The sequence below is a fragment of the Ursus arctos genome, unplaced genomic scaffold, assembly GCF_023065955.2.
Source record: "Ursus arctos isolate Adak ecotype North America unplaced genomic scaffold, UrsArc2.0 scaffold_34, whole genome shotgun sequence".
NCBI lineage: Eukaryota > Metazoa > Chordata > Mammalia > Carnivora > Ursidae > Ursus > Ursus arctos.
In genome coordinates, this window is record NW_026623030.1 from 23,809,386 (window position 1) to 23,822,125 (window position 12,740).

The 12,740-nt window shown below is 50.9% G+C and overlaps 1 protein-coding gene across 4 annotated transcripts in view; it reads right to left on the reverse strand.

Annotated features, from left to right (window-relative positions):
- Nucleotides 1-469: 469 nt before the first annotated feature.
- KDM2B (lysine demethylase 2B) overlaps nt 470-12,740 on the reverse strand; it is a 120,375-nt gene continuing 108,104 nt past the window's right edge. For all 4 annotated transcript variants that reach the window (XM_048221406.2, XM_026514836.4, XM_057305810.1 and 1 more), the window contains 8 exons: nt 12,321-12,581; nt 11,998-12,111; nt 11,296-11,334; nt 10,471-11,150; nt 9,590-9,753; nt 9,347-9,508; nt 8,424-8,642; nt 470-1,588 (listed from right to left, as the gene is read on the reverse strand). In XM_048221406.2, the coding sequence (XP_048077363.2) occupies nt 1,407-1,588; nt 8,424-8,642; nt 9,347-9,508; nt 9,590-9,753; nt 10,471-11,150; nt 11,296-11,334; nt 11,998-12,111; nt 12,321-12,581 (1,821 nt within the window). In that variant the 3' untranslated portion in view covers nt 470-1,406. The remainder of the gene's footprint in view (nt 1,589-8,423; nt 8,643-9,346; nt 9,509-9,589; nt 9,754-10,470; nt 11,151-11,295; nt 11,335-11,997; nt 12,112-12,320; nt 12,582-12,740) is intronic.

Here is a 12,740-nt window from a genome sequence, read left to right on the forward strand (position 1 = left end):
CGCTCCCGTGGTGCAGTTATTTCATACAGGGGGATCAGAGGCCCCCACACAGGTAAGCCACCCGCCCCTTGAGGCGGTCTGTACCGAATCCCTACTCGTGGCCACTGGGGCAGCGCCCTTGTCTCCCACTGCCTTCCACAGCCCAAAACTCCGAAGACGGGAACCCGTGCACACTGTGGGGCCGCTGCGTTTCTCTAAGAGAGTTGTTTATACCGATGTCGAGACGCAGCCTCTGGACTTCTCAGATTTCTAGTCCACTCCTTCAACAGAAACTCTCCAAGGCCAAGAGTGCTTTTTTGTACAATTGTTTATACAAATTCAACAAAGGTAAAACCGCATCAGGGAAGGTCTAGGAAAACAACACAACAATGGCACTTATGAAGGCATAACTTTACAACTAGGAAATAGCCATGTTATAAACCTTGAACGAGAACTCAACTCACTTCAAAGGAGAGAAAACAGGAAAAGAAAGGCTATGTTGGATCATTTATTCTACTTCTTGACCCACTGTATAAATTAGATCTGGGTAGAGTACAAGAGCTCATGCTGGCGCAAAACCCTCCTGAGTGCAAAGGCTGAAGTCTGAATTTTAAAATTTTGAGAAATGGGTGAATTCTATACAGAGGAAACTTGGCAAGGTGTCTTACTTCGACTATAATTAACATATATCCACATGCTTATGTAATTCTTGACGTACAAAGCAGGCTCTCAACTTCCAGTTAAACATGCTTTTAATTGGAAGGTCTTCACCTGCTTTGCCAAATCTGGGCACGTGTGTAGCTGGATTACTGGTGTCGATGAAGTACAGGTTAAGTTCTCTCCTACCTTAGGGAAACAAGGAAACTTGGCAATCTCAAAACAATAAAAACACAAGTATGCATTCAAACCTTGCATAAATAACTTTTAAACAATTTGTACAAAAATAGTTCTGCATAATGTAAGATGTAACAAAACCAAACAAAAAAATGTCACGACGGCAGCAGATGTGGTGTGTGGTCCACTTTACGTCGACACTGACCCCCGGAGCTGCAAGGAATGAGGTGTCCGAAACAAAACACCACCACCAACACAAACTCCCAAGCTCCTGCTTCAGTAAGAGAATTTCTTCAGCGTCCATCCTCCTCTCCAGCGGGAATGTCTTCTTGGTAAAGGCCGCCTTTAGAAATGGTCCAGAAAGCAGTGCAGTTACAATTCAGATAGACCAGAGCAAAGTGTCCGGTTCACTCATCGCCCGAATAGGTGGTGGAACGGCTTCTCCCTCAGCAAGACTTGCAAAACGGAATCGTGTGGTCTGTTGTTTCAAGTTCCAAATTGAAAATAAAAGCCCTAGTTTCTGTAAAGTTTTTTCCCCTCCCCTGCCATTTCCCTTTCCCCCCCCAACCCTTATTTACATACTTGTCCTTGGACTAACTCAGTTTCTGCAGGAGTTTTTCTTCCACTTGCCCAAACTGGACACTCACAGACATTTCAGCTATGAACTGTTCACAGCCTTCCTTGGTAACCTGCTTGCAGTACCTCAGGTCAATATGACAGATATTTCCACAGCGTTTGAAGAAGGACAGGCACTGGTCAGTAACCTTATTGCAGTCTGCAGGGAAGAGGAGACAACGTGAGGTGGAGGAACTGCAGAGGCCGAAGGCCCCTCCCGCCACCCAAACCCCAGCACTGAGCCATGAAACAGGACAGAGCCCTTGAGCATGGTCCAGCCCCTGGTGCCCTAGGGAAAACTGCACTTGCTGGAAAGCGCTCATTAAATGGGGAATGGTTCCATCTACCAATTATAAAGGTTAATGTATCTTGAAAAGCATCCAGACTTCCAAGTGAAACCACTTAGCAGCTTACCATAGCCTCTTTACATGTATATATTCTCACCTGAACAGGTCTCCTCTCTATGCTGTTTAACAAAGACAGGACCACACAATATATTAAACAGCTCGCTTTCCCCATCTAATTGTCGATAAATACCTATCTACGTTATTGTGCACTTATCTGCTTATTCCCTTCAGAGCAGTTGCGGGGGGGAGCAAAGGGTGAGAGTGAGAACATCTGTATGGTCATCTTGGGATCCTTTGCCCTCATGGGGGCACCAGTGCTTTCAGAAAGCGAGGCACAGCGGGCTTCTGAGCCCCTTACTAAGTGTTTACTGGAAACCCATGCAGAAAACCACGGTGCTACAAGGAGCTGGCGAGATTCTGTTGACAGTGAGCAAACCCAGAATTCAGAAGCTTTCATCATGCTCTCACTTAGACACACTCTTCTACCCATACTCTCTCAATTTATACTTTGCTTTTACCACCCTCTTGTGTTTTAGAACTGAATCCATAGTCTATCGGCTTCAATGCCCCTTAGCAAATCTGAGGCTCAGAGTCCCCCTCTGAGCCAGATAAATCCCTTCATCTCAGTGGTGTTCAGCTTGAAGTCTCTGACACCACTAGTGTCTGCACTTTCCTTTTTCCATTCAGGTGAGTGGGGTGAAAATAGTCAGGCCAACTGTAAAAAATAATACAGCCTTAGTGCCGGCCTCATGCTTATCAAAGACCCAGGTTTGGAGGTGACGTAAAGAAGTAAGAAGCTCAGCCAAGTTGCAGGATACGAAATGAACACACAAAAATCAGCTGCATTTTTATACACTAGCAACGAACAACCAGAAAATTAACTCCATTATAGTAGCATCAAAAAGAATAAAAAAATACTTAGGAATAAATTTAACCAACGAACTGAACGACTTTGTACACTGAAAACTAAAAAAGTGCTGCAAGAATTTAAATGGAGAGCTACCCCATGTTCACAGGAAGACCTAATATTGTTAAAATGTCAACACTACTCAAAGCAATCTACAGATTCAATGAAGTTGGTATAAAATACCAGGAGCATTTTTTTTTGAAGAACTAGAAAAATCTATCCTAAAATTCATGTAGAAGCGTAAGGGATCCTGAATTGCCAAAGCAGTCTAGAAAGCAAAATTGGAGGACTCACACTTCCTGATGTCAAAACTCACTACAAAGCCACAGCATGTATTACTGGCATTAAAGTCATGTAGACGAAGAGACCAGGAACTGACAGCCCAGAAATTAAACCTTTGAATCTTCAACGATTTTTGACAAGGTGCCACAACCACTTAGTGGATAAAAGACAAACTTTTCAACACATGCTGCTGGGAAAATTGGATATCTATATACAAATGAAGCTGGACATTCTACCTCACACCGTATACAAAATTAACTCAAAATTTAGAACTAAACATGAGAGCTAGACTATATGACTTTGAATTTGTCAATGGTTTCTTTTTTCTTAGAGAGCATGGGGGGAGGGGCAGAGGGAGAAGCAGTCTCCCCCACTAAGCCAGGGCTTGATCTCAGGACCCTGGGATCATGACTGGAGCCGAAGGCAAACACTTAACTGAGCCACCCAGGCGCCCCTGAATTTGTCAACGGTTTAACACCACACCAAAAGCACAAACAAAAAGAGATTGAACTAAAAAACGTTTGTGCGAAAGACATTACAAGAAAGTGAAAAGACAACACACAAAATGGGCAAAAGTATTTGCAAATCATGTATCTGATACGGGATTAATATCCAGAGCATATATTAAAGAACTCCTACGACTCGGGGCGCCTGGGTGGCTCAGTTGGTTGGGCGTCCAACTCTTGATTTCGGCTCAGGTCATGCTCTCAGGGTTGTGGGTTGGGGCCCTGTGTTGGGCTCTGTGCTGAGCGTGGAGCCTGCTTGGGATACTCTGCTTCTGCCCACCCCCCACTCCCCGGCTTGTGTATGTGCTCGCTCGCTCACTCAAAAACAAAAAAAACTCCTACAACTCAACAACAAAAAAATCCATAAGCTAGCTCATTAAAAAAAGAAAAAGGACATGAACAGACATTTCCCAAAGATGATATACAAAGAGCAAATAAATGAAAAGCTGCCCAACATCACTAATCACTAGGGAAACGCAGGTCAAAACCACATTGAGGGACACCTGGCTGGCTCACTTGGTAGAGCCTGCGACTCTTGATCTTGGGGTTATGAGACTGAGCCCCGAGCTGGGTGTAGAGATTACTTAAAATAATACATATTTCAAAACCACATTGAGGTATCACTTCATACCCACTAGAACGGCTATAAATAAAAAATGATTAGCAAAGATGTGGAGAAAATGGGACCCTTGTGCACTATGAGTAGGAATGTAAAATTGTGCAGCTGCTATGGAAAACAATATGGTAGGTTCCTCAAAAAAATTAAACCTACAATTACCATATGATCCAGCAGTCCACTTCTGGTTTATACCCAAAAGAACTGAAAGCAGGGACTTGAACAGATTTTGTACACCCATGTTCTCCTAGCAGCATTATTCATGACAGCCAAAAGGTAGAAGCAAGCCAACTGTCCGCTGATGAACGAACAGATAAAATTTGGGATATACACACAATGGAATACTATTCAGCTTCAAAAAGGAAGGAAATTCTGACACACGATACCACGTGGAGGAACCTTGATGACATTATGCTAATTAAAATAAGCCAGTCAACAAAACACTATAAGCTATTACCTAACTCCACTTTCATAAGGTCCCTAAAAAAGTCAAGTTCACACAGAATGCGGACTGTGAGGGGCGGAGAGAAGGAGGAACGGGGAGTGAGTGGGTACAGAGCTTCCGATGGGGTGAAGAAAAAGTTCTGGAGATGGTGGTGGTGGTTACGCAACGATGTAAATGAACTTAAATGCTAGTGAACTGTATACTTAAATGGTAAATTTTATGTTATGTATTTTACCAAAATCTTTTTTAACTCTGGAAGCTGGAGAAGAGCTAACAGTTTGGTAGATTCGAGAAAGCTTAACCTAAACTGGCTGAAGGGAAAGCAGAGAAGCAGATTTATTCTATAAACAGCCAAAGGTTCTGGTAGTGGAAGCAACAAGCACAGGAAATGGAGCTAAAGAAGGGTTAGATTCCCTCCCCAGCTGCAAAAGAGCGGAGTTTCAGTCTCTGAGGGTAACAGAGAAAGTCTCTGGTTTGGGCACCACCTGGCACAGCAGGATGGGGCATCCAGTCAAAATCAGGGTCTACAGGGAAACTCACCCGCTGACTGTTGAGATCCCCCAGCCTCCTCCCCTCGCCAGGCCCTAGGACACTGGGCAGCCTAGTTTGCACCCTCCCACTGGGAGGTCAAGAAGAATCCTTTTGGCAGCCCTGACCAGCTCAAGAGAAAAGTCTGAAAGATCTCACATCTGGGTTTCCCCAAAGAAACAACCCATGCTGACCACAAAATGACTGACGTCTGCAGCCTCCGATCACCCCAGAGTGGACAACCACACACCGACACTAAATCCGAGAAGGATCTCTTATGAGGGCCACTGACCATGTCTGAAGGAAAAAGTATATGCAGGGAGAAGAAACTAAAACTATCAATATCCTCAGGGTGGAACTAAGAAACAGGAATAGGCCTCTCTACAGAAGTAAAAACAACAGGTGAGGGGAAAGGATGGGAGGATGTGGAGGGGAGGGTGTGAGTTCAAAGAATAAAATAAAGCTATAAAATTTAAAATACAGGTTGAACCACATGAAACTGCCCATGTTTTGACTGTTCTTGACCTAGAGAAACAGCAGCAATAAAAACCAGGGCGCCCGGGGGGCTCAGTCGGTTAGGTGTCCGACTCCTGGTTCTGGCTCAGGTGATGATCTCAGGGTCGTGGGATCGAGCCCTGCACTGGGCTGTGCTCTTTGGGGAGTCTGCCTGTCCCTTTCCCTCTGCTCCTCCCCCGACTCGCTCTCTAAAATAAATAAAATCATTAAAAAAAAAAAACAAACCTGCATGAATTGTGTGTTAAAGTGGAAGAAAACTCCCAGAAAAGCAAGGAAAAAGACACAAAGGTGGGAAACAGGAGGAAAAAAAAATATATATCAGAGCAATAGTTAATAAAGAGATAACAGAAGAAAAGGAAATTAAGAAATAATTCAAGGAAATTTCCCAGAACTGAAGGACATTTGTTTCTAGATTGAAAGGGCTCATGAGTGTGGTGGATGAAAAGACTGAAACCAAGGCTCATCATCAAAAATTACAGAAAACCAGGGGCTCCCGGGTAGCTCAATCTATTAAGCATCTGCGTCCAGCTCAGGTCATGATCCCGGAGTCCCTGGATTGAGCCCCGCATCGGGCTCCCTGCTCAGCGGGGAGTCGGCTTCTCCCTCTCGCTCTGCCCCCCCCCACCGCTCCTCTTTCTCTCTCAAATCTTAAAAAAACAAAAAAAAACAGAAGAAGAGCAATAAAGCAAATGTCCTAACAAACTTCCGATTAGAGAAAATATTCACTGAAGGATGAAGTATCAAATGGTTCCGGATTGGACTCTGGAAGGCAAAGAAAAAGGAGCAATGCCTCCCACTTTCTGTAACAACATGGTTCCCAGATCCAGCTAAGCTATCAATTAAATACGAGGGAATAATAAAAACATTTTGGACAAAGTCTAAATGTCCTCCATGAAATCAGAGAGGCCAAGAAAAAATGTGGGATCAAGGAAAGTAGGGACCCTGCACAACACACAGACCAAGATAATTTCTAGGATGGCAGTAGGACACAGTCGGCAGGCAGGAGTTGGGAGAGAGGAAGTCCAGAAGGGAGAGCTCCTGCAAAAACTGGTCGGGGCCAGACAGAACAGTATTCGAGTCTGGTGCAGAGTCTGTGTAGAGACTAAACAAAAAAGAAGCAATTATTATTAACTCCAGGAAATAAAAAAATTGTGCAAGGCGGGAAATGTACTTATAATACACTATTTAGCTCAACAGCGGACAGTACTTATGTGGCCATAAAAGAAAAAATTGAGACGTAACTGTGAACTGGAAAGATTAAGGGGGGAGAAGATGTAAGAGCGGTCCTTGTGTTCTGCACGGCAGGCTCATGGATACAGAAGGCCCGAGTGGAAAAAGAAAATCAAGAAATAGCAACATAGGTTTGCTGCGTGGAAGTATGGAGACACACTGGAAGAAAGAATTTAGGGTGAGTGTGTGTGAGGGGGGTGGTGAGAATCGGGAAGAGAAGGGAGGGGCCTGCCTTGCGCACCCACATAAATATTCTGTGGTAAAATTCAGCCTGCACAACAGCAGCTAGACAGCCGTAATTTCACCGTCACTAGAGCAGATCCTTCAAGTTCATGGATCCTGAAGCACGCTCACAGCCATCTATGTTATGCCGCAGACTTATTTTTATCATTAGTTAGTTGATGGCAAGGGAAAACTTTTTAAAAAGCAATGCATCTAAAAGAGACTGGGTATGGAGGTTTGCCTCCAGTACGGCACAGCTCCTAACCCGAACAGAGATCTCTCTGTACTGAGACGAAGGGAGGACCTGCGTGGAAAGACAAATGCCAAAGCGGGTTTCCACGTGCACAAGCGCGGCCAGGCCAGCGCTGCAGGGGAGGGGGACTGACGCCGGGATCTCTGCTACAGGCACGGAACTCCTAGTCACTAGAGAGTCACCACAATACCCAGCCCTGCTCGGGGCTGGAACAAGAGCCACCTAGGCCCTTCTCCAGAGGGCAGCTCCGGCATCCATGCAAGACCACGAGGGGAGCCTTGAGCTGGGATACTCAGCCCTGTAGGGCTCGCTCTTCTTTGCCTCCACAGGGAGGGACAACCCTTGCCACCAAAACTCCCCGACGAGGAGGAATGGCTTCCTAGGTAGAGAATGCTCTCGCACCATTCCTCCTCCAACGTGGCACAGCTGACGGGAAGGTACGGATCTACCAAGCATGAAGTGAAGGTGTCCTTTATTAGTTCCTAATTTCTGGAGGAAAAAAGTGGTTTTTTAGGTCTTATGTAAATCTTACATACACAATCTGACACCCTAAGCGATGAGACCAGAACTGGGTGACCTGGGTGGAGACGGGCCACGCTCTCTGTCCACCTCGCCATCAGTCACACCCCAGGGCCTTGCGAACTGACTCCAGCCCCATCAGCAAGGAGACAGGATCCCGCGGACGCAGAACCCCAGCAGCACCAGCTGTAGAGTCTTCTCGCCCCTGACGGCCCCTGATAGCAGGGTTAGGCAAGGGGCACCTAAGCGTGGACAACCAAGCTACTTCATCGGCCCGAGCCTGCCCGGCCTCACCGCCCGCTGCTGCCCTGCTCCCCTCTGCTTGTCTATACCACCTGGGAGAAGTTCCTCAAGCCGGTATTTTGGGTCAGGAACCATGGCTCTGTGTTTTGGCTGCTACCAGCACCATTTTTTGGCAGCAAGTATTACCAACCCAGCAGTAACTGCTGTGTTTCATGCTCCTCCTCTAGTCCAGGCCGCGTGTCTGTACTGTCACAGATCTGTCCTCGCCCTAACACCGCGACCCTCTAAGAGCAGGCACACAAAGTACTTCGCCCCAAATGTGAAGGTCCCAGCCCGTCCCCCAGGGTCCCAGGCAGACTTCGCTGGGTGCCCCCGACTGACCTGATAGGTTGATTTCGGTTAAGGAGTCTCGGGTGGTGGTGCCCACAGCAGTGAGCAGGTTGATGGACTGGTCGGTAACGTGGTTACAGTAACTAAGGTGGAGCTTGGAGAGCAGGGGCATGTGGCGTATGATGAGCCGCAGGGAGGCGTCTGTGATGTCCAGGCCTGCTAGACGCAGCTCCACGATGTTCCGGAGCTTGCTCCGATTGTCCATCTGACCTGAAGGGGGCAGGAAGGAGAGGGGCAGCATGTCGACCCGACCAGGGAGATCTAGTCACATTGACATAGCAGAAGGCCGAACAGCCACATGTCACACTTGGGTTTCAAATGGCCATTGAGTGTTTCCCCAAATTAGTTCTTTCACTTAAAAATCCAAAAGATTCCACAGCAAATCTCACACGTCTGGAGTGTTGACAAATCAGAACATTTAGAAACACAGCCCCCATTCTACCCAGCAGTACTCAGCTGGTTGGAGCAAGACAGCACAGCCTCTCTGGATCACCACGCTTTCCTCACGTAAGCCACAGGCGGGGAGCAATGACCTTTGCAACCCGGCCCAGGAAGGCTCCCTCTTGGGAGCCCATCCCTAACTACACTGACCCCCGTGTTTATGGAGGCTTAAAGCCAACAAAGGACAAATAAATGGAGAAGCAGTCAGATGCATGCGAAGACCCCACAGTGGAGTCTTGGGTGCGCAAAGAAGCCTCTGCTCTCACGCATCGCTTCTATGCCTGAAGGTGCCCGAGAACATGTCAGCTGGGACAACCTCTGCATCTTCTGGAAAAGGGCTAAGACCAGAGAAGGCTTGAGAACATATGTACCAGGTGGGGCCTGTGGGGAAAACCAGATCCAACGGCACAGCCTGGTCACACCGCCTCCAAGCTGACCCCCTTGAGCACACACACCTGGGCCTGGCCACTCACCTGGCCTGTTATCTGTGGGTGGGGACAGGAGATCCCGCATCTGGGCATCCTTTAGTCCTTCTACCCACTGGACATCCAGGGTCCGGAGCAACGGACAGCTAGAGCTACAGAGAGCTGAGACCGCGATCCACGAGCAGCCCGACAGCACCAAGTCTCGGAGCCCTGGGGGACAGAGGTGGCAGGTCAAGAGACGCGACCCAGCACCCACCACTGCACCTCTGCGGTCCCTGGCCCAGTGCTCACCAGGCAACCGGTTGATGAGCCAGCTCAGCTGTTTCTTGGAGATATTGGTCCAGCTGAGGTCCAGGGAGACAGGCTGCCGCCGGATGATGCCACTCAGCATCAGGGGTGTGATGGACTTGCAGTGGTTCAGGTCGATGCGGGTCCATAACCGCTTATCGCAGCACCTGGGGGCCAGGCCCAGCAGAGGGGGCGTCAAACTTAGGGGCTTACGTGGGGAGCCCCCTGCATGGCTGTGGCAACTCCCCCACTACCAAGTTTGGGGGTGGGGGGCTCCCCAGCTCCACCCTCTGGATCCTTCGTTTAACACCTGTCCTGCCCACACCTGGGCACCTTTGCTCTGATTGCCACAGGCCCCCACAGAAGGTGCCAGTACCAGTTCTCCATTAAGTATTGACCGGGGGCTTCACTACTCCCCCTACAGGCCACTTCTCACAACAGCGCTCTAGGCAGACACCCTATAACGTACGCCCTTCCATGGGTGAAGGTAAGTGACCTGGCAAAGGCCACAAAGCTACGAAGTATCAGAGCTGAAGTTGAGATCGGTAACTGGAACCCTTGCTTTTAACCTGGGCTGCCTTCTTAAGGACAAGGGTTCCACCTGGTCCTTAGCTCATCTTCCAAGGCCGAATCAGGCAATCAACTAGGGTTCACCTCTTCTGACAACTCCAGCGTGACCAGATTGCTGGAGCCACCTGGAACTCTTTTGAGAAGAATTACGCTGGACTGAGCTTAGAAGGAAAGAAAGATCATCACGAGGGACTAAAGTGGGCACACATACCACGCATGCGCCATCCCTGGTCTAGTCTAAGCCTGAGCCTGGAGCCCGACACCGGGCCAGTCCCTCGCTGCCTCCCCATCCAAGCTCAGCCAGCACCCCTCACCAGCGGTTCCAGGTCCTGCAGACCCGCATGCAGACACACAAGTCTTGGTGGCTGAGGTAGCTGAAGACGGCCATCCACACCTCCCTGTGCATGACGTGGGCTGCCCCATCATCCAGGGGCAGCGAGTCAGGCGGGGGGCTGATGGGGGGCGGCCGAATCACGTGTCGCTCCATCTGGATGCACTTGGGCGGGGACACAGAGGGAGGGGGCCGGGAGATGACACGGGGTGGGCTGCGCAGGCCAGGCCCCAGCTGGTGCCGCAGCTCCCGGGGGGTGCCGGTGAGCCCCTTGCTGAAGCGGTGGGGGCGCTCGCAGAGGCCCAGGGGCCGCTTGGGCTCCTCGCTCTCACTCTCGGGCTCTGACTTGATGGGCTGGTGGTTCTCGTTGGCCAGGCTGTTCTCTGTCTTCTGGATCTCTTGGTTCAGCTCCTTGCTTAGTTCCTTGCTCAGCTCCTTGGTGGGAAGCCGCCTCTTCCTGCGTATCTTTACCTTTTTCTTCTCCTCGGGGCCCTCTGCCCCCTCCGTGCTGGGTCCAGCGGTAGGGGAGCTGGAGCGGGAGTGGTCGCTTTCCCGGGCTTTGGGGGGCGCCTCGGGCAGGTCATCCTCCGGCTCCTGCTTGAAGCGTCGGAGAGGCTTGTTGGCAAGAGCCATCCGGTCCTCGGCGTTCTTCCAAGACCGCCGCTGAGGGAGGAGGGGGAGCGAGGGCAGCTAAGCCCCTAGGCTCAGGGACTGCACCCACCCAGGCCTCTCCACCCTCTGACGTGGGACCCACTGACCCAGGGGCAGGCGTGAGGGGAGAGGAAGACAGGAGAATGGAAAACAGTACCTTTTTCCTGAAAAGCTTATCTTCTTTGCCAGGTTTTAGCTGTCACAGGGAAAAAAAAGGATGCAGAGCTTGCTCCCAGGGTTCATGGGATTTGGTCCCCTCTACCCCCAACCCCACCACGAGTCCACAGTCTCTAGAGTGGGGGCTGGAGGGTCACCTTTCCCACAAATCCCACCTCTACTGTTACTGAAAGACAGTGGGCCCTGCCTGCTGCTTTTAAGAGAGAAGCTGGAAGGGGAGAAGTGTGGCCGAACTGTTCCCACCCAACTGACCTCCCACCCTCGGACAGACCCTGAGATGTGCACTGGCCCACTGAGGTCGGACTTGGCCCTGGGAGCCAGTCCTGGAGGCAGGGGCTGCGGGGTTCCCAGCGGAGCCTTAATGGCTGGAGCTGGGCAGACAACCAGGCGCCACCTCGTGGCCAAAGCGGGAAGGGCCGGTGGGCGGAGCGGGGCCGCCAGGATCCTCCGAGGTTCCCAGATCCACAGGGCTTCCGCGCGGCAGCTTCAGCTTCCCAGGCCCCACGCCAGAACCTCGAGCCAGCGATCCGCGACTGGGGCCTGGGAAGCTGCGGCGCACAGATGCCTCGGAGCGGGTGCGGCAATGGGCTGGAGAACCCGGGGAGGGGTGGCGAGGGGGCGGGGGCAGCCCGGGACTCGCAAGTGCCCAGGGCCTCGGGAGGGCGGGGCGACGTGGGAGCACCTGCTGCTGGAAGTAAGTGAGACTGGATCTCCACCAGGGGCTGAGGCTGCTGCCTAGAGGGGGCCTCGGCGAGAGGTGAGAGGAGGAACCGGGGGACGTTTGAAGCGTCGAGGCCTAAAGGGGTGGGAAGAGGAGTGACTCGCTGGTTTTCCCCTCCTTTCTTTTGGGCCGGGCTCTCAGGACTTATGTGACCTGCTCAGGGCAGCCAGAGGCCAGGACCCCGAGTTCTCCCCCTGCCCATCTCCGCCCCCGCCCCCGCCCCCGCGCCCCACACCCGGGACCAGCCAGGCCACCCCTCACTGCCCGCTCCTCCCAGTCCGTACTCGCTTGCGTCCACTCAGCTCTTGGGGCTTCTCGTATTTCCGCTTCCTCCTCAGGTGCACGTCGTCCGACTTTCGGCGCAGGATGCCGTCCGGGGGCACCTTCTTGGGGTGTTCGTCTGACCTGCGCCGAGGCACTTCCTCACACTCACTCCTCCGCTTGGCAGGCTCCTGCCCTTCCTTGTTGTCCCGGTTCATCTTCTGCTCCTTGAGCAGGGAGCCAGGCAGGTTGGAGGCATACTTAAAGCCAGGGCCACGCTTTTGCTTGTAGGCCAAAAAGAGAGAAGGAACAAACCAACTGTATATCTTTGGACTTGCCCCCCGCCCAGAACCCACAGCAACCACTGGCCGACAAGGCAGGGACAGGCTGCATCTGGCAAGACCAAGGTCCGCCCCTCCCAGGCTGACCCCTGGGACTTGGAG